Source organism: Vidua chalybeata, chromosome 7, assembly GCF_026979565.1.
Source record: "Vidua chalybeata isolate OUT-0048 chromosome 7, bVidCha1 merged haplotype, whole genome shotgun sequence".
Classification (NCBI taxonomy): domain Eukaryota; kingdom Metazoa; phylum Chordata; class Aves; order Passeriformes; family Viduidae; genus Vidua; species Vidua chalybeata.
Window position 1 is genome coordinate 2,411,300 of NC_071536.1, and position 21,037 is coordinate 2,432,336.

At 44.6% G+C, this 21,037-nt stretch overlaps 1 protein-coding gene across 10 annotated transcripts in view; it reads left to right on the forward strand.

The window, feature by feature from the left end:
• AGAP1 (ArfGAP with GTPase domain, ankyrin repeat and PH domain 1) overlaps positions 1-21,037 on the forward strand; it is a 341,321-nt gene that overhangs the window by 137,946 nt on the left and 182,338 nt on the right. For 9 of the 10 annotated variants that reach the window (XM_053947217.1, XM_053947218.1, XM_053947208.1 and 6 more), the window contains 3 exons: positions 1,702-1,829; positions 8,145-8,300; positions 13,557-13,649. In XM_053947217.1, the coding sequence (XP_053803192.1) occupies positions 1,702-1,829; positions 8,145-8,300; positions 13,557-13,649 (377 nt within the window). The remainder of the gene's footprint in view (positions 1-1,701; positions 1,830-8,144; positions 8,301-13,556; positions 13,650-21,037) is intronic. The other variant, XM_053947212.1, reaches the window with a different exon arrangement.

Below are 21,037 nucleotides of genomic sequence, written 5' to 3' on the forward strand. Positions count from 1 at the left end.
AAATATTTTAATATATAGCTTCCCAGGCTCCAGATCAATAACCCAATGGGTCTGAAATGACTGAGTGCTACGATATTCCCCTTTAATTTAAACATGATTAGCTGATGAAGGTTATGATCAATATGCTAGGGGAAGATAAATTAATTGATATCATCCTTTCAGGATGATAAGAGGCCTATTGGAGGTGGGATGTAACTAATGAAGCTGCTGCTTCATATATATGAGCCATTCTTTATACAATGTATTCTCACTAAATCATGGTTATGCCATCATTCATTTACATGAAAAACATAAGCCACGGACCAGTTTGTTATTAAAATTGCATTCATTTGAGAAGAAACTATGCTTACACTGTCCCTGCCTGTGCTATAATTTAGAGAGGGAGAATAATCTTGGAATTTACATAATTGTCTTTTTGTGTTTTCTGAACGAGACAGTCTGGGGTCTGTTGGCTCAATTCCAATGAATTCTGGGGGACTTTTTAAGGAGATGCCAGTAAATGTCACTGGGTTTTGGTGGAGGTGTTGCAAGTGACTGCAGGCTCCTTGGCACAAGTTTCATGAAGTGTTTCCCCTTGAGAAGAAAACAGCATGCTAGGAAGCTAAGTTTAGTTAGTGGCATTTTTCCTTAGCCACTACACAAGTATCTGTTTCCAAAAACTGGAATTTTGATTAGTTTTTAATTTGTGACTCAAAAGGTAGCAATAAATTTATTTTTTATGTATTTATGACATAAAAAGAGCTCTTTCCAGATGCTTCAGCTGAATTAGCAGCATGAGCTCAAGTTCCAGTGTGTGATGGGATGAATTTCTGAAATTGTTTGACTTGTTTAAATTCAAAGATTGTAGGAGAGGTTTGGAAGTGCTGCATTCCACATCAGATCTTTTTTATTATGGGTCTGCCAAGCCGTGTATAGAGATGTTAATGGCTCTGATCCCTGTATCCATTTGATAAATGCTGCTTTTCCTTCCATGCTGAAGAGAATGTCTTAATAAATTGCAAAAAAAAAAAAAAAAATTAGGCATTTTTCCAGCTGTGCTGCTGCTGCTAAGGAATAAAAGCTAAAATTAGAAATAATGATACAACTTCTTTCCATAAAGAATTTCACTGGCATGTGTGGTACCACCAATCCAGGTATTTATTCGATGTCAGGGACCCTTTATCAGTTCTAATATTCCAGTTCTAATTCCAGTTATCAGTTCTAATATTCCAGTTATCTTTGGTTTGGACTACACAGTGGATTACCCTGGTGCAGTGGCTGGTAAAAAAGGGAAATCAATCTTATTCCTTGGCAGCAGAGACCAGGTATCTTCTGTCTGCCAGGAGAATATCCCAAAGAAGAATGGAAAGTATTTGCTACCATGAGCTTTGTTAGTGTGGTGTTACAAACACAGAGGGGACTTGGCACAGAATTCCTGCTATTCTATTTGTTATTTTTTCCCTGAGTCCTCTGGTGCTCACCTGCTGGAATGAGACTTCTGGAGTCACATTTTCCATGTGGAGAACCCAGCTGGAGTCTCCCGTGGAGCATCGTGGAAAACCAGCACCCTTCCTGTTCCCTGTAACACACTCAATTTGTGGAGCAGGCTTTGGTGGTGACCCCCCCCCCAGTTTGTGTGTTGTTCATTGTGTGCTTTCCCACCGTGCCCTGCTTCCCACGTGTGCTCTGCCTTACCTGCCTGGATGTTTTGTTTCCCTCCAGTTGCCCAGAAGATCGTTTCCACCAAGAAGAAGCAGCAGCTCTCAATCGGACCCTGCAAATCTCTACCCAACTCTCCGAGCCACTCCTCCGTGTGTTCTGCCCAGGTTTCTGCCGTACATATCAGCCAGGTACAGATAAAATCAATGCTTGGAAAAGGAACTGATAAGCTGCTTTTCATCTCTGATGTATTTTGTGCCATTTCAAGTGCTCTCTTTGCTGCTCAAGAGGTAGTTGCCATTTTTTTTAACGCTGCCAGTGGTCTGTAGTTTGAAGTGATGCTTGAATTTTTTTTTTTTTTTTTAGATTGGCTTGAGTTCAAGAAACAAAGGAGCAAGGCAGAATAAATTGGCTTTAAAGCCTGTTTGGATTGATAAGCCTGCTTTGATCATTCTCATTGATACCCAGCAGCCTGCAGGTCTGAGCAGGCCAGTCATTACACTTGCAGGATTTGCTTCATTGCAGTTGCAGGATTTGCTGTGCTGTGGTTCAGCATCCCCTTGCAGTGTTTTTGGTTATTTCTCTCACTCAGCTGTGCTGAGCTGGTGTATCCCAGTGGTTAGAGTGCTGGAATTTTACACTCAATGGTATTTTGAGACACATGTGGTTAATACCAACATTTTCTGACTTGCACAACTTTTAGCCACGTGTATTGCACACTTATCTGTATTTCCCTGGTGATGCCCTTCCTCAGTGTCTTTGTTTTCTAGTGTCAGCTGATAATCTCTGGGCTTGTCCCCAGCTGGGATGGATATAAACTGAATGATGTAAGATACCCACGGCCATTCTGGTGTGGTTTTCAGTCTAAACTCAATAATTCACAGGTTATTTTGCAGTCCTGAGCCACCCGCGTGAGGATTTGTTTTGGCTATGGACCTTTATCCCACACAGTGCCTGCTTTTTGGCAGAAGGAGTAACTTCTCCCACTGGGTTATCACCCTGAAGATGCAGGTGCCAGTTTAGTCTTCAGAGTTCTCTGCTGTGACTTACTCTGCTTCAGGCTGAGTCCTGATATGACCTCAGGCTTTTGCTGATGAGCCCAAAGAGAACGCTGGATCTCAGAGCCCCCTTTCTATAGCAGGTGCTGAGTGAGGTGTGTTGCTCCTCAGAAGAGCCCCGGCACCTTCTGGTGAAGAACAAGTTCTCACCTGAGAGAGGTTCTCCCCTTTGCAGGTTTCCTCAGCCGCTCCGTCTCTGACCAATTCATGGCCACAGGCCCTTGGGACTCGCCCTCTCTGAGAGCATTTGTTGTTAATGAAGCTTTTTTTGGTGAAGGACATCAAATATCTAGGAGCTCACTGGTTTCCTACCTAAGTCTAGTTTGAAGGTCAACAGCAAACACCAAATTCTAGACCATTACCATCACCTATGCAGCAAACTTCTTGCCAGTGATAAGAACTATTTGGGAAAATCAAGGCAAGGTAGCTTTTGTGATAAGGCTCCCTAGATTCTGTTTCAATAAAAGTGAAATAATGTTCTTTAGTGCCTTTGCCAGGTGTCATAATTACCTAAAGGGGCAATTGCATCACCAGTCAAAGATGTCTCTCTTCTGAGACTGATGTCATGCCTAAAAGTAGAGGCCAGAAATCTGTTTCATGTTGTATCTCCTTTGTGCTACACTTAAAGGCAGTATGACCTTGTTTAAGGGAAGGAAGCTGAATCCTTATCCCAGACTTAAAAGAACTTTGCAACTGCAATTCCAAGTTTAAGATGATCTGGGGCAAGATTTGCCATCTCTGATCTTGGCTGGAAGACTGGCTGGTGTCTTGCCCTTTGGAACATCTCTCTTGGCGTAATGATGTTTCTCTGAATATTTCCTCCATGAATCAAACCCGTTATCGGTGCAGTGCCCTGCCACTTGCATTCTCCACAGGAGCAGAGGCCTTCAGAGGCAGTGGTTACACACAGCACTTCAGATAAAGTCGGATATTGTTCCATCTCTGGTTGGATCATCCCGGGGATTGAACTCCTGCAAACTCTCCAGATGACTCTGCTGTCAAAAGCTTAGACTTTAGAGAGAAAAAAAAAAAAAAAAAGAGCTATTGAGTGTCACCTTAGCCAGACTAGTCCTTAGTTAGCATTCCTTGGGGGGAATTCTAAGGCTCAGCACCATCCAGGGCTTCTGTGGTTTCAGTCTGCCAGGTTGGGCAGGGCTTGGAGCACTGTGGTCTGGTGGAAGGTGTCCCTGCCCATGGCAGGGTGTTGGAATGAGATCAGCCTTGAGGTCCCTTCCAATCCAAACCATTCTGGGATTCTGTGAAAGACTTGTCTCTGTGTGTGGGTGCTTCTCTGCATGTCCAGGAGTCTGAGGTGGTGCCTGCCTCAGTAAGACCCCTTCCAGAAAATGCTCTCAGGAATATCTATAGTTACATACTTCCAGAGGCCTGTCCCACACAATAAGATGCTTCTTACTCCAAAGACAAAATCCGCTTGTCTTTGTAGAAGATGCTGCTTAATTTTCCTTCTGACTTAGTTTTTAATGTGTATGTCAGTCAAGGGGAAGGTTTTCCTTGAAAGCCCTTGATACCCAGAGCCAACCACCCTTGCAAGTACTTCAGGTACCTCTGTTGGCTTTCAGGGCAGCACTGAATGCATGGAAAGAATTTTATTCTCAAATCCAAGGATTATCATTTCTGACCATGATGGACAGAACTGCTGTATACTCTGTCAACAAGAGGGATGGTGCAACATCACTTAAATTCTGTCTGCTGCATTCAGGTATTCCAGTCACAGCTCACTGTCTGGCTTTTTGGAACATTTCAAGAGGTAGACTGAGTTGTTTAGAGGGGAAGAAGTGTTGTGCAGTGGATTGGAGGTCTCCTAATTGGCCACGGGGCATCTTGGAATAGGTCTTTAATTTACTTTTTACAAGTACAGAGCAGTCACTTCTCTATCTCTCTGTTCTGAATGTCTATCCCACTTTTCACTCCCACACTCCCCTATGCCTTGACAATCTTCCTAGGCATGATATGCTTGTATACCATGCTAAGTCTAATTTCAAAGAAGAATGAGTTCCCTTTTCCCTCACAAAACCCCACAGAGGCATTCCTCTTCCCTAAATTCATCCTGGTGCTGGAGGAGTTGCTTGTCCTTTACACCTGACATATCAGGTGCAAGACATTAACTTAGAAGAATAGTGCCAATAAAAACATTTCCAAAGGGTAGTTTGGTCTGTCCAGCCCCTGGAAGTGGAGATCATCTGGTTCCCAACCCCTGAGGCTGCTCAGCTCAGCCCTACCTTTAGTCCTCAGTGCCTCTGTGTGGGGGCTGGATAACCTGCTGAGGAGTTCCCTGCAGCTGGGTTTGAGTTTGCACTGTTGTAAAAACAGCTGGAAAAGCCTTTGGCACAGTGGCCGTGGTTGCTGTTTGTGTGAAAGGCTCCAGGCCCCTCTCCAGACAAACTGATGTGCAGATTCCAGCCTGGAATCCCCAGCAGTGAGCTTACTTGTGAACTGCAGTTTTGAAGTGAAGATGGAAAGATTGTTTTACCAGTGACTGTAATTCCTTGAAATCTGCAGTCTGCATGTTTTCACACAGGCTGGCTTTCCTGGAATTCAGCTGTTGTGCTCTGCTGTGAGAGGAGATTGAAAATGGCACCATGTTTCCATGTCTGCCTGGTCTCTGTGCATTCCTCTCTGACAGAAGGACTTTACTCACCCTTTGGTGAAGGAATTTTCCTTGCTATCCAATTATCCCTCTCCTCCTGTCCCTGTTCCCTGGAGCAGACCCCGATCCCCCCGGCTGTCCCCTCCTGTCAGGAGCTGTGCAGAGCCACAAGGTCCCCCCTGAGCCTCCTTTTCTCCAGGCTGAGCCCCTTCCCAGCTCCCTCAGCCTCTCCTGGGGCTCCAGCCCCTTCCCAGCTCCGTTCCCTGCCCTGGACACGCTCCAGCCCCTCGGTGTCCATCCCTGTGGACTGCAGTGCCAAGAGTTGTGTTTCCTGGTCAGCAGTGTCATTCTCCAAGGAGATTTGCATTATTCCTGGGAAGATGTGGAGCTTAACATCCACTACAAAGCTGCAGCTCAGGTGTGGCTGCCGCACAAGCTCGCTCCTTACTACCTGTTGTAAATCTGTAGTGATGCATTATTTATGTTTGCACAATGCCTCCAGACAGTTTTTACTACAACATGATTGTCCAAGAATGTAAATTAAATTACTAAAAGCAAAGTGCAGTCAGCTTGGTCATCCATTATTTCATTCCATGTGAGACCTGATTATTGTTAAGCTTTTTGGAAATTTTCTGGAATGTCAAAACTAAAACTAAAAGAGGAATGATAATGTATTTAATGCCACATATATCACAGCCCTTTTGTATTTACAGGCTTGTTTCTAAGTAACCTAATATTTACCTAGAACAAGCATTTTAGATACCTCCCTGTGAGGGTGGGCAGAGAAGCTGTGGCTGCCCCTGGATCCCTGCAAGTGTCCAAGGCCAGGCTGGATGGGGCTTGGAGCAACCTGGGCTAGTGGAAAGTGTCCCTGCTCATGGCAAGGAGTTGGAATTAGATGATCCTTGGGGTCCCTTCCAACCCAAACCATTCTGTGGTTTCCAAGTGTTTCTCTGATTGTGTTTTTCATTGTTCCAGCCAGTGGAGTTGAAATCACCTCATAGTTTTATTTACAAAGTTGGTAATCCACTGGGCTTGGTGTGTGAGAAGAGAAACATTGCCTGCAGGACTTCTTTTATAGAAACTCTCTGTGTGTCTTTGGGGAATAGAATATCCAACAGATTTGTGTTCTCCTTTAGGAGTTATTTATAAATCACTTAGAAATCCAGGAGACAACTGCAAAAAGTGTAAAATGATGCTATAAAATGATGAAGGATTTAAAAGGTAAAATTTTAGGGAATCCTTCATGTTCTCCATCTGGGAAGTAGGCTCTTAGGGTATAAATATCTTAATTTCAATTAAAAAAAAAAAAAGATTGGCACCCTTCTCATCTCCAACACATCCAGTGGTTTGGGAACAAGCTGCTACAGAGACAGGAAAAGCAAATGTGGGGTAATTGAGGCCACTTGGTCCCAGCTTGTCCTGCTGATCTGTCCAGTGTTGCCATTCTCCATGAGGAGACAATAAACGATCATTTCAATTACGTTATTTCATCTCCTTTGTTTTGTACACATTTCTGCTGCTACTTCCTCTGGCACTTGAGAATGTTGTAGGAAGTATCTCTGGCCCCGCTGTTGCTTGCAGTGCCTTCACCTCTGCTCCCTGCTTTGGAAAAGCTGCAGGAATCAGAAGAGAACTTGGAACATGCAGAGACTTCAGCTGGGGGGTGTTAGGGATTGTCCCCTGCTTTTCCAACCTGACTGGTTGCAGCTTGAGATCCCGATCCCCAAGGAGCATGGGGGAAGTCCCCTGAGGCATCTTTCTCCTCAGGAATTCTGGAAATACCCTCTTCCCACCTTTCCTCGCTTCCTCTAGGAAACTTGACTGCTTTAAAGATGGCCTTTCCCCCTTCTCTGTGCATCCCAGACGTTTCTTTTTCCCTCCAGAATTACATGTGAGTTATTGCCCAGCCCCTTCATCCACTGCTGCTCCTCTGCTGAGTTTTCCATCCCCAGGAAGCAGAATTTTCCCTGTTGTCCTGCCCCAGTCCCCCATCAGCACATAGAGCATCTCCTTCTTCAGTGGTGTTTTTAGTACTTGCTTATGTCATGTCTAATAAGTTTTTTTAAAGAAAAAATTAAGACTTTTTTCTTAATCACCTTTCTGTCTGGTTTCCTCACCTTCCTCCTTTTAGGAATTTGTTACCTCTGTTCATTTATTGTGTTAATAGGCTCAAAGCTTTATTTCTTTCAGGACTAGGATGTAACATCACAGTTTTGGCTGCTTTGAATAAATTGGAATATCTTAAAAGTTTTGTATCTTTGCACCAGTAGCTTCAGCAAATCCTGTGCAGGGCCAGGAGTTGGGCTTGATTGTCCTTGTGGGTCCCTTGCAGCTCAGGAGATTCTGTGATGCTTGGAATACGTTGGGATTTATCCAACCCCTGGGTAGCCATTTTACAACCCTGAACTCTTTTCATTTTCGTGATCAGCTCTCAGTGATCTGGTGTCGTGCAGCTCCATGGCACTGGGTGTTTTCTCTTAGGTTAGAATTTAGTTTAGTAGAAATCCACATTTGGAAGGTTTTCCCCAATGTTTTGCTTACTTGTACACTAGAAAACAAATGAAACTATTGATACCCAGTTAAGGTTATATTCTGTGTAGAATGAAAATGTGCCTACTGCATAAACAGACTTATCTTTCAAAAAATAATGGTGGGGGAGATGTTTAAAGGCTTGGAATAGAAATGTGTGGAAGAGTGGCAGTAGGGCAGCCCTACTGAGCCCTGGCTGCACTTCTGCATAAATTTGGAGTAAATCAGGAGTAAATAAGATACAGCTGTGGATTGTCATTTCTTGAAAGCAGCGTACCACTGTTTAAAACTCCCTTTAATCCTTGCAGACCAGTAATGGAGGAGGGAGTTTAAGTGATTATTCCTCCTCTGTCCCATCAACTCCAAGCACCAGCCAGAAGGAGCTGCGGATTGATGTTCCTCCCACTGCCAACACACCAACTCCTGTCCGCAAACAGTCCAAGCGCCGATCCAACCTCTTCACGGTGAGTGAGCCAGGGGACCTCTGCTGCTCTGGGGACAGCCTGAGCCTCATCCCCTGCAGCTGGGCTGTGCCTGCTGCTCTGGGGACAGCCTGAGCCTCATCCCCTGCAGCTGGGCTGTGCCTGCTGCTCTGGGGACAGCCTGAGCCTCATCCCCTGCAGCTGGGCTGTGCCTGTTGCTCTGGGGACAGCCTGAGCCTCATCCCCTGCAGCTGGGCTGTGCCTGCTGCTCTGGGGACAGCCTGAGCCTCATCCCCTGCAGCTGGGCTGTGCCTGTTGCTCTGGGGACAGCCTGAGCCTCATCCCCTGCAGCTGGGCTGTGCCTGCTGCTCTGGGGACAGCCTGAGCCTCATCCCCTGCAGCTGGGCTGTGCCTGCTGCTCTGGGGACAGCCTGAGCCTCATCCCCTGCAGCTGGGCTGTGCCTGTTGCTCTGGGGACAGCCTGAGCCTCATCCCCTGCAGCTGGGCTGTGCGTGCTGCTCTGGGGACAGCCTGAGCCTCATCCCCTGCAGCTGGGCTGCTCTGATGGCACGGGAGTGCTGAGACAGAGCTGTGGACTCAAAAATAAGAACATCTTGGAATTATCATTGGGTGGTTCTGTTTGAGATTTAAAGAGGAGCACTTTTCCTAGGAAGACAGGCTGAAAGACTTGAAGTTGATCAGCCTGGAGAAGAGAAGGCTCTAGGGGAGACCTTATGGCCCTTTTCAGTCCCTAAAGGGGCTCCAGGAGAGCTGGAGAGGGACTTGGGATAAGGGCATGGAGTGATGGGACTTCCACTGGCAGGGGAGGGACAGGTGGGATATTGGGAAGGAATTCCTCCCTGTGAGGGTGCTGAGGCCCTGGCACAGCCCAGAGCAGCTGTGGCTGCTCCTGGATCCCTGGAAGTGTCCAAGGCCAGGCTGGACGGGGCTTGGAGCAACCTGGGCTAGTGGAAGGTGTCCCTGCGCATGGCAGGGGTGGCACTGGATGGGCTTTAAACTCCTTCCCAAACCAAACTATCCCATAACTACCCCATTCTATTTTTGCTACTATATAGAATCAGTTCACTTTTTTCTTCTCCAGGGTTAAAAAAGATGTTGGAGATTAAAGTAACTTTTTCTTTCCAAACCACCTGTTTTTTGCTTCACTGAGAGGCAAAAAAACCCAAAATCAAACAAAAAGAAATCAAACAGAAAGCTGCCTGGTGCAATATGACAGGTCTTTGTAATGCAGAAGTAGTTAGGGAGATGCTAGTGAAGCTCTGAGTGAAGGTTTCCTTGGTTTAAGCCCTCTTGCTGAAAGCTCTGGGATCGTGTTGCAGGTGTAATTGTGGTTTGTAAGCAGTTTTTTGACAGGTCACACATGTCATAGCAAACTCAGAATGGCTGTGGGCTCTCGTGTAACTCCCTTGGGGGTTGTAGCTACATGTTGGTTGTGCTTAGGAACCCACAACTTTCCTGTCAACATGGAGAATTTATATATCTTATTCAAAAGGTGATATCATGCTCACTTCCCACGTACAAACCCGAAAAAACCATTTCCTCAGACTCTGAGGGAAATCTGAGCTCTCCACGTTCAGCAAGTAGGAAAGTTTTGTGACCATTTTGGAGCTCTGAGTGACAGCAGAGAGCCTCAGGGATCCTGTGTCCCTCCCAACAGAGGTATTTGGATTTAAGTCCAGATCTCTCACTCCTATGAAAGAGAAGAAATCGTGCATTTGTGTTTGGGTGCAAATGTGAAGGTGGAAAACAACAAAATGAGTGGCCTGGGAAGAAGTGTCCCAGCTTTGACGCCGATATCTGATAACAGTCATGCGGATTTCTTCCCATTGGTGGGAACAATGTGGAGTTTGGTGGGAGGATTCCAGAGTTCCCAGCCCCACTAGATGTCAGTGTCAGCCCAGAAACCAGCAGCAGTCAGAGCTCTGGAGGCAGAGCTGGGATGCTGCTGCATCCCTGAAAACATCACCGTCCATCCATGGCCGGGCTGACGGATGTGTGAGATGCTGCCAGGGCTCTGGAGGTGGTGCTGACATTTGGGGAATTAGGAATGTTGCAGTTTGGAGCAGCTGTAAATTTGAGAAAGGGAGGAGAGAAAGCCAGACCCATCTACAGTCACAGGAAAGGTTTGAGAAGACTGTTAAGTCAGCTGTAAACAAACAGACTAAAGCTCTGGTTTGTGATAATTAGTGAGAGCCGTATTTACTAACATGAGAGGGTGTTGATAGTTGTCTTAATGTCTGATAACCGGGAAAAATAATAATAATTTGCCTTTGCAGATTTAGTTGTGCCTTTTGAGGTGGTTATAGTGAGATTGTTTAATGAGCTGCCCTGTAATCTGTGTCATGAAGTACTTAACACCCACTCTGCTGTAACCCAGCTTCTGTGCCAAGTTATAACCTGGAATTATTTAATTGAATAAATAGATAACTACACAGAAAATGCTGGTTATGAACAGAGTGTGTAATTAAAATACTTTACTGTTTAGCTCTGGGTTTCTTGCTCTGCTTCTCTTCCCAGTCACTTATGCCTTTATCTCTTACAGAATCAGATATATTTCTGTTTAATAATTGCAAGTTACCCCTTGTTATCTAGCACAGGTAATCTGTTTAGTGATCTTTAGATCTTCTGTTGTTGGAAGAGGACTGGGATAAGTAGAAAGGATTTGATTCTTCTTAATTACAGCTTTTGAGTTGGAATAGGGATGAGAATTTGAAACATGTCCAGTGCATTACATGCAGCGTCTCATCTTTTTGACATTGAGTATTAATGTTTGTTGTAAAGCTATTGTTGCAGCAGCTGATTTTCCCCTTAAGTGATAGGATAGATGAAATATTAGAAGAGTTAATATCCTTTGTTTTGGACAGTGTGATAGCAGGAATTACCAAATAATCTTGTATAGGGCAGGTGAGGATTTAAAATGCATTTATGAGGTTCAATGAGCAAGAAGCTGATTCTGACCATGTCTGATTCCACAGTGGGTGAGGGAATTTCTGGCATAGAAAGGTGCATCACCTTTCTCACATTCAGTGTTACCTGTCTTACATATTTACAGAATTCCAAGGGAGTTTTTCAGACTTAAAATGAGCTCTCTGTCTCAGTATCTACTGTTAGAGATGAGTATTTTACTTTTGGGGTGCTCAGCACTGCTAGTCTTGGTCTGGTTGTGCCCAAACTCAGATGTGACGTCTTGGGCCAAATTTTATGTGGATTAAGTCTGTGAGTGACTTCCAGTGCAATGGGGAAATCACTCCAATGATATTCGTGCAGCTGCTTTAATTTTTCCAGACTTTTTTTGGTTTGCTGGCACCAAGTTTTAAATAGAACCATTTATCATGCAGATGTGCCATCAGAAAAAGTCCTGGGAAGTGTTGCTCCAGTGTGGTTTGGAGTGGATTTTTTTCTGCTAGGATATAAGACATATTATGTGTGTCATAGGTACAAAAGCATAAAAGATCAGATCTCAGTTTCACTGCACAATTTATCTTTACAAATAGCGGAGCATGCAAAGATTCTCCCCTGGAAAACATTAGGGATTGTGTGACTACAAGCAGCTCGAAGGGAATTTGCCTAGCAGAAATCCCTACATTTCTGTACTTTTGGCATTTACCAGTGGTTTGCACGTAGATATTTCCCTTCCACGTTCAGCGTGTGATTTCCAGCTGCAGTAACTTTTAGGGAATGGTGATGATTTAAAACCAGAAATGAAAAACAGCGCATAGATATTCAGCCTGCATTTCAGAGGCAGGGCTCTTTCTCTACAAAAAGTCAGATAAAAAAGAAACATTCAAGTTGACAACTCCCCTCCCAAGGATTTGGGCACCTTCACTGAGTTTCTTTACAAAGTCACTTACGGGCGCCTTGCGCCATTGAAGCTTTGTTTTGCCTTGTATTCTTGGGAAGTGGCACTTTCAGAGGCAGAAATCTGTCTTGAAGGACGAGGAACAATAGTTATCCTGCACACTGGATTTCATCCCTCCCACTTGTTTTGCTTGCTTTCATTTGTTCTTTGTTTAATTCCCCGGCACGTCATTCCATTGCCCCGAACCATAGTAACTGGTGACAGGAGCCCGTTCCCGGCGGAGCGGGGCCGGCAGCGCGGGATCCCCGCTGGGTGAATGTGTTGCTCAGAATGCTCTTACTCGGAGTCCTCCTCGCTGCCTTCCCTCCCTCCTCTCACGCCTGAGGGCAGCTGCTCCTGAGTTTTATTCTTCCTCCCACCCCTTTGTGGGATGGGGGAAAGGGGCACTGGCGATCCACCACCCCGATTCTCCTCCTGATTTCGGTGTCTCTTCCCGCTGGAAGCACGGAGCGGGCTCTGGCGTGGCCCCGGTTTTCATTAGCTCCCCATGGCGGTGCCGGACACCGCAAATGGGCTCCTTTCATACATCATCGCCGAGTTGAAAAGCACACGAAAATGTTTTCCCATTTCCGATATTGTGTGAGTAATGTTCCCATTGGAAAGTAATGGAGTGAAGTTGTCACTTGTCAGCGCAGTTATTAAGGAGGATGACTCTCAGGTCTTCTTTTTGTAATAAAATAAATCCGTCAAAATCACTGCGCCCGTGTGTTCTGTCGCAATAACGGGCTGCGATCTGAATAACTTCTTCAAATTCCCATATAACTTGATAAAGTCACGAAGGGAGCGCTGTGACCTTACTCCTTCCAGCCTTGGAGAAAGCCAGGATAAAGCACCTCGAGTTTTAGACATCGGTAAAATTCTCCTCATGCTGATTTTTCCACATTGTGTTCAGACAACTTTTTCCAGTCACTGGCTTTTCTTGCAGTTCTAACTTTCTAACCATCCCGAAGCAGAAAAAAAAAAAAAAAAGTTAAAGTCCATATGGTCAAATCCAGCATTATAAAAATCGTATTTCTAAATAGTTGCTGACATTTCTAAGAACCACACAGGTGTGAATTAAATGTATGCATGGCTGTATTCAATTTTTTTAATGAGGAGATGGCACATTCATTCTCCTTTGGAGCTACTGTTGGAAACTTCAGAAACGTGTCCTCTGATATTGTGGGTCTTCAGGCAGTGAAGCTGTAACTCTTTAAACCCAAATGCATTTCAAACTAGTGGATGGATGAAATTTATGGGTGGTAGATGGGAAATTTATTCGTTTTTAAGATGGTTGCGTACTTGTGTAGATTCCATTTTAAGCCTGTATTTCCCTGCCAAATTATTTTTTAATTGCCCCGAAAGGAAAAAAAAAAGGCAAATAAAAGCATCCTCTGTGTGCATTTAATGGAGCACAAACTTTTCTTTTCGCTCTGCAGTCTCGGAAAGGGAGTGACCCAGACAAAGAGAAGAAGGTCCTGGAGAGCAGAACAGACAGCATTGGAAGCGGCCGTGCAATCCCAATTAAACAGGTAATGCCGAAATAGTTGTATTTTTTTTTCTCCCCTGCTTTCCATAGTTGGGAGACAAGACACACCTCGGGTCCAGGCACGGCGGCGGCGGGGCCGTGCGCCGAGCGGCGTTTGATGTGTGCCGGTGATGAATGTGGAAGTCACTCACTTGACATCAATTAGGAGAGGTTCCTATGTGTATTAAAATAGGATCATTAGAATAAGAAGAGGGAAAATGTGACAACAGGCCTAATGAAGTGCAGTCTGCCGGCCTGCATATGGAGCGGGTTTCTAGGCTGTGCTGGCTTCAAAGCTGCCTTTGTAGAGGGGGCTTTGATTGGGCCGAGTGCTGCCAGGCGCAGGGTAAATCAGATCGCTCGACAAGAGCCCCTTGTGATGGCAGGAATAGCCTGATGTGGCCCTAATTTGCTACCACAGACGGACATCTGAACACAGTTTCAGGCTGCTCCCTAACAACGAGGCAATTAGTTGTGATAATCATGGCCGGTGTGTCAGCTGCGCGCTCTTGTTTGTAATTTGCTAATGAAGGAATTGTAACTTTGATTAGGTTCAGTTTCATTTAGACCTTATTATATAAGAGAACGTTTACAGCTGTAATGTGTGGCCTTAATTAAACTTTCTCATTACACAACAGGACTTGAAGCCGAGGATTTGTTTTGGTCTGTTTTTACTAGCCTAGATGCACTTTCATTAGCCTGGAAACTTGATGCTAAATTGTAGCTGGGAACACTCCTTTGAAAGGCAAAAGCAGTGCCAGCGTTGGATGGGAAGTACTTGGGGAATGAGATGATTTACTTTCTGAAATGAAATGGCACTGAATCCATGTGGTTGAGATCTCCACATTCCCATGGAATGCTTCTCACACAGTTTCTGTGTCAGTGTTTGCAACTGTTTATTCATGTGTGAGAGTTGCCTTGCTAGAGATAAGCTCCCTTTCTTTTCCACATATATTCTTTCCACACGTTTCTTTCCAGTTGTTTTGGTGCCTTTCCTGCCCTCCAGAGGCTCGTTTGCCTCTCCGGATCTTCCCTCAGCCCATGCCTTTTCCTGCTAGGTAGCCCTGGATGTCCTGTGTGGAGCTGGGTGTACGTATTTTGGGGTGTTCCGTGTTTTTCCTCTGTTTCTGGATGCGAGAAGGAGTTGACTTTGTACCCTTAACTATTAGCTGTGATTTTTCTTCCTAAAGTCATTCTAAAAGACCTTTTGGGACCATCAGGCAGCAAAAATGCTGTCGTGTGTGAATCTCTAGTAGGCAAATTTTAATCAAGCACACTGCAATCCAGAAGAGCAGCTTGAAAGCAGAGGAGTTCAGTTTTTGGCTCTGCATTCAGGGGAGGAGATTCCAGGCATTTAAAGCAAGCTACAATTTTATTTTCCTGCAGCTTTTGTATGATACAGGATGGGTTAGACCAGCTGCAATCCTTGTGGGTAATCCTAATTAAACAAAAGTGCAGCTGAGAATGTAAAACTGAGGAATGGATGTGCCAGTATTTATTCCAGGCATATGTACTGTTCTTTCCTAAAATGCTGCTGTATGGAATTAATTTGATTAAAAATACACTCGTAGGAAGAGTGTTGTAAGGTAAACATTGTAAGTGTGATTGTGCCACAGCATGTTGTAAAGAAATATCCCTTATAATAACTGGAATTTCCATATGGAAAAACTCTCCTTGCAGCCCTGCTTGTGTACCAAATATGACCAATCTTTTGGGAACATGTCCTCCTTGTTACTAATCCCAACTATGGTAATTTCATTTTGTCAGGTACGAGCCGTTACCCGCAAACCCTTGATGTGCGTCCTCAGCAGAGCCATCCCGTTCTTTGGGCTTTGGCCATGGGAGGTTGGCAGGGTTTTGCAGTGCTGCAGGGTGGCTGCTCCCAGTGGGATTTCACATCACACTCAGATGGCAGGAGGATTTTGGAGGTCTGGTCAGCAGAGGTGGCTCCAGGTTCAGTTGCTGGTACAGCCACCTTCTCGGGGGCTCGACAAGTGCCAGGCCCTTGGAGCTCTCTGAGGCGGCAGAAATTCCAACTTCCCTAAGAAACTTGGTGCCTTTTATTTCATGCCTTAACTGGGAATAAGACAGATGTGGAAGGGAGCTTCTTGACCTAAAAATCTTCATGCTGCTGTTCTTCTTAAGATGAGAAACCCCTTCCATCATGATGGTTTCTGTGGCAAATGGAGTCACAGAGTCATTAAGGTTGGAAAAGCCCTGTAAGATCACCAAGTCCAGTGTTTAAACAAGCACTGCCAAGGCCACCACTATCCCATGTCCCCATGTACCACATCCCCATGGATTTTAAATCCCTCCAGGTACAGGGATTCCACCACTGCCCTGGGCAGCTGTGCCAATGCCTCACCGCCCTTTCTGTGAAGAAATTCTTCCTAGCAGCCAACCTGAACCTTCCCTGGTGCAACTTGATGCTGTTTCTTCTTGTCCTGTCTCTTGCTTGGGATACTTAGGAATAGAAGGAGAAATCTGGTTTCAGGCAGCAGCATTCCCAGGATTGCTGTGGGAGAATAAAACTAAGCAATAACAACAAAAAAAAAACCTTGACCAAAAAAACCAACCAAACAACAAAACCAAATCCAACAACACCCCACAAACAAATTATAAAACCTCCAGCCAAAATAAGTTCCTTGGAAGGCTGGAAATGTTCTGGTTTGGAGGAAAAAATGGAATCTCTCCCAGCACTATGAAAGAGTTGCTGATCATTCTGGGCCCCAAGAATGGACCTGTACAGGTGCCAGTGGGTTTTGGTCAAAAGAAGCCAAGAGTTGCAACCTGCTCCTGCATTCCTGTTCTTGGTGCCTGAATCCCTGTGGGTTTAAGGGAAATCCCTGAGAGTTTGGGAGAGTTTGGATGGTGCCCTGAGCAACCTGGTCTAGTGGAAGGTGTCCCTGCCCATGGCAGGGTGTTGGAATGAGATGGGCTGTAAGGGCCATTCCAACCCAAACCATTCCAGGGTTCCATGAATGAGGTAAAATTGTAAATAGCCCATTTCCTTCCAAGGAAACACCTCATTCCTCCAGGGCTTTATCCTTAACTCAGAGCAGCCTGGTCAAAAAGAGTTAATGTTCTTATGCTCTCTGTCCTTTCTACATGGTAAAGCTGATTTTTCACTGCAGTACTAAATTTGGTTTTATTGGGCTAAGCCATATAAAACTGTCCTGATGACCCTTCCTGCTCCCAGCAGAAACCCAAAATGTAGGCAATGAAAATCAGGCTTGTTTTTAAAGGGTGGCTGCTCACTCCTGCCAAAATACTCTTCAAGTGAGTGAAATTTTGGGAGGGCAGATTTTCTGAGGAGGTACCAATACCTTGTGCATGCACAGCCATATCAGCATGTCTTAAACCCTGGACTTTTAGCAGCTGCTGAGAACTGGGAATGTCAGAAATTTTAAAAACTTATACGGAATTTCTCTTCGGCTATTTAAAAATCTTATGCAAATCAGAGTCAGAAAAAGTCTTGAGCAATGTTGGCTTCAAGTTAAAATCCATGGGTAGTTCTGTACTTCTGAGAAAGAGGTGTTTAACTAAGAATATTTAAGCTATTTTCTGTAGCATTGCTAATAATACTCTTAAAGCAAGTGGCTTGCTCTGGTTGGAGAAGCCTCCCTCCAAACCCATTTATTCTGGAAGAGAAGTCTTGTTCCTGGTAACCTGAGTGAATATTTTGAAGAATATTTTGAAGCAGACATTGGGCTGCCCACTTATGGGGAATTGACTTTCTAGGATGGGAGGTTTTGTAGCGTTTTGGGAAAATTACTTTGGTTTTTGTGGGTTTGGGAAATCTTTATCAGTAGGGCATATTCAAATTGAAAAAAAAATGCACACAACAAGAAAAATAAAAGCAAGAAGCTCAGCTCAGCGGTGAGGGGGCTTGTCATGTATTAATTTTTCATTGCTGTGGAGAATTGTACATACATAATCACTTGATTGCAGTGGGAGTTAGCGAGCTCCTATGGTGTCATTTGCATAAATCTTGTTAAGTCAATGGCAGTTAATGAAGTACAAATGAGCCTGGAGAAGGTGACATGCAAATCGTGGGTGGCAGATGGGAGGTCTGTTTTTGGGATGGCAGCTGTGTGCTCTTTCTTTTTTTTTTATTATTTTTATTTTTATTATTTTTTTTCCTCTGTCCTGCCCCCATCCCCCCCCCCAGACTGGAGTGTAAATAAATACGTAAGAGCTGGCCTTGACTTTCTGCTCCCAGCCCTTCTTCTCTTTGCCCTTTGCATTAATCACAGGTGCTCACATCATTATATACTCCAACAATACAACCTTGACTGTTCTTTTGCCAAAAACTGGCCCAAATCAGTGTTTGACATGTTGCCTCCACCCTTGGCTTACCCTGGGAGGTGCTGCCCCTCTCGTGCCCCCAAATTGCTGCATCATTTAGGGATGACAAACTTGAAGCCTGGATTAGAAATAAATGTTCTAATGGTTAGTGCTGTATTGATGACACAGTGAAAAATTTGCCATCCATGACTTGCAAAGGTGAACTTCAGAATTCATTCCCTTCCCTCAGTTTGCAAATGGCTGGATTAATGGAGAAAGTGGAATATCTTATTCAGGCTTTACTTTTAGGTGATATTTCAAATGACCTTCTTTGCCTGCCATCTTGGCATATTTAAGTACATTAAAGTAATCTTAATGAAAGTAGGTATTTTGTCTTTTTTTTTTCCTTTACTCTGACCTAAAAATGGCAAATATTTTTTATGTCAAGGCACAGGGGTGGCATCACTGATTTGCTATTCATCAAGAAGAGTTTGGTTCCTTGATGTACAAGTTACAGTTTTTCCTTAAGATGGGCATAAACAAAACTGGCACTTCTCAATGTACATCTGAATTTTATTTTAAAAATCATTAAACTCAGCAAAGGTAACTTTGAAGATGCTCTCATCAAATGTCAAACTTGGCATAAAAATCCTGTCACTTCTTCTCAGCTCCCTGCAGGTATAGGTCAGTGTTGCCTCTGTTTTAGTAGTGATTTTCTACTTCCTCTGCTTCACTACTGATTTCCTAACCTCATTTTTGAGTAGGTTACTTCCTAACCTCATTTTTGTTCATTTTTAGCCCTAGTTGGGATGTTTAAGCACCAGTCACACAAATGTTGCATGGAATAGCACACAACACTTGTTATCTTGGTCCTTCCATTGAAACAGTGAGATCAGCCTATCTGAAACCTGTTTTCCCTTAAAATACTCACAGCTGTCTGTCCAGCTGCAGGAGCATTTCAGCAGGCACGGCAGAGTCTGGGAAATAGGTTTTGAAAAGGGATCATCTGCCATGTCTGCTCAGTCAGAGTGATGTCCTTAGTCATCCTCACTCCCACAAGAGCACCACGGTGCTCCAGGCAAGTGTCACATCTGGGACTCGCTGTCCTCACAAGCAGCAAATGCTCTTTGCTCTTTCCTGGCTGCAAATGTTTACTTGGAGTCCACCAGAAGAGAGAACAAACAAGCAACGATCTTAGCAGCTCTTCCTGCTTAATTCATCTGACTTGACAGGGTGAAAAAAAGCGATCTAGAGGAGCACGACAGACAGATGATGCTACAGCCAATGGTGCCAGGGCTGATGGCTTCTCTCTTCTGTCTGAGTTCAACATCAGGTTGTGTTTGGAAATAAAAGTGGCTCATGCAGGTAAGGACCAAAAGCATTTCAGAAGGAGGATGGCAGCAAACATGTGGAGGGACACAGAACCCAGGATTTGCTTCCATTCCTTACAGCTGTGCGTTTCTGCACTGAACCCCCTGTTTCACTGCACACAGACCCAGCCCCTGTGCTGCTGCTTCTGCTCCAAAACAGAGAATCCCAGAATGGTTTGGTTTGGAAGGACCTTAAAACCCATCCCATCCCACCCCCTGCCATGGGCAGGGACACATTCCACTACCCCAGGCTGCTCCAAGCCCCGTCCAAGCTGGCCTCGGACACTTCCAGGGGTCCAGGGGCAGCCACAGCTTCTCTGGGCACCCTACTTTCTTCTCAATATCCCATTCAACCCTGCCCTCTGTCAATCTGAATCCACTCCCCCTTGTCCTGGCACTCCAGGCCCTTGTGAAAAGTCTCTCTGCAGCTTTCTCTGAGGCCCCCCTCAGGTCCTGGAAGGAGCATTCCCCAAAACGCCTTCTGCTCTGTGTGTTTCCTTCCTGGTGCTCAGGTAGGTTTGTAGACTGTTGTTTGCAAGCCAGCGTTGGGTGTCTCCAAGGAGCAGCTTTGCCAAAGTCAGAAGTGAGTTGATTTACAAGGAACTGGCAGATGACATGGTTTGATTTATTTATCTCCAGCGTGAGGTGTAATTTCCTCTGTCACACGTCTGTCTAATCACAGTAATCAGTCTCCAGATCAGCTTGTACAAACACCAGGGTATGGTTTTGAGCCAAATACTCTTAGTGCTGAAATCTTCTGTGTAATTCCTCTGCAATTGTTTATAATCAGAACATACACATTTTGCTGGCTTTCTTTAAAATTCGCTGATTACCAGTTATAAAATGTTTTGTACTCACTGTGGTTCTGTAAATTAACTGGTTGCTACCAGTATAATTAAATATTTCAGAGCACTTGGCTATGGTTGCATTGAACTGTGAAGAAATAATGTTATATAGCCAATCAAAAAGAGATACTTGTAAACTCATTTAAAGCGTCAGAGTGTGTTAGGACTATCGTGGTGATGCTTATTGCAGGAGAAATTAAAGATACAGTTTTGTGCTAAGAGGCAATACAGAAATTAGTTCCTGAATTAGTTGTTAATTGATTTGGTAATTCCCTGGGGTCTGCATGCTCTTTTTTCCTTTTTCGTTGTTGCATTCAGTTAACAGTGACTATTCCCAGTGCACTTGAAATATTTTTTCCAATTAGATCAAATGTGCCCTTACATCAGAAGAACAGCTTCAGTTCCATGTACCTGCCTGGAATAATGTTTAATTTGACTGTGAAAGCCAGGTTGGTGGGTTTTTCCAGTTGATGAGTTGCAGATACCATCCCAAGAAAAGCTGTAGTCCTCAGAATTTGCAATAAAACAGCAGTAAAAAGCTCTCTTGGACATCTGGAGCTGGGAGCTCCGGCTGTTAAACCCTTCCCTTGCCCAAGGATCTGGTTTCTAGTCCAAGGGCAGGGCCCCTTCTGCCCCTTGGCCACAGCAGGCAGACCTGGGCATGAGCCTCAGCCTCTCTGCTTGAGGTAATTCCTCTTTTTCCTCATGCATCCCTTTGTCCCGTTGGATCCTCCCATCTGCTCCCTCCTGCTTTCTGGAGTTTACTGGTTTCCCTTCCTGGGATGTCTGAGGGTTGCAGGAAGGAGCTGGAGTTTGAGCCTTTGGCTTCTCAAGATCGAATTTCTAATATGTTTCTTTTAATTAGTCTCCTAATTTTTCAGAGTCCCTAA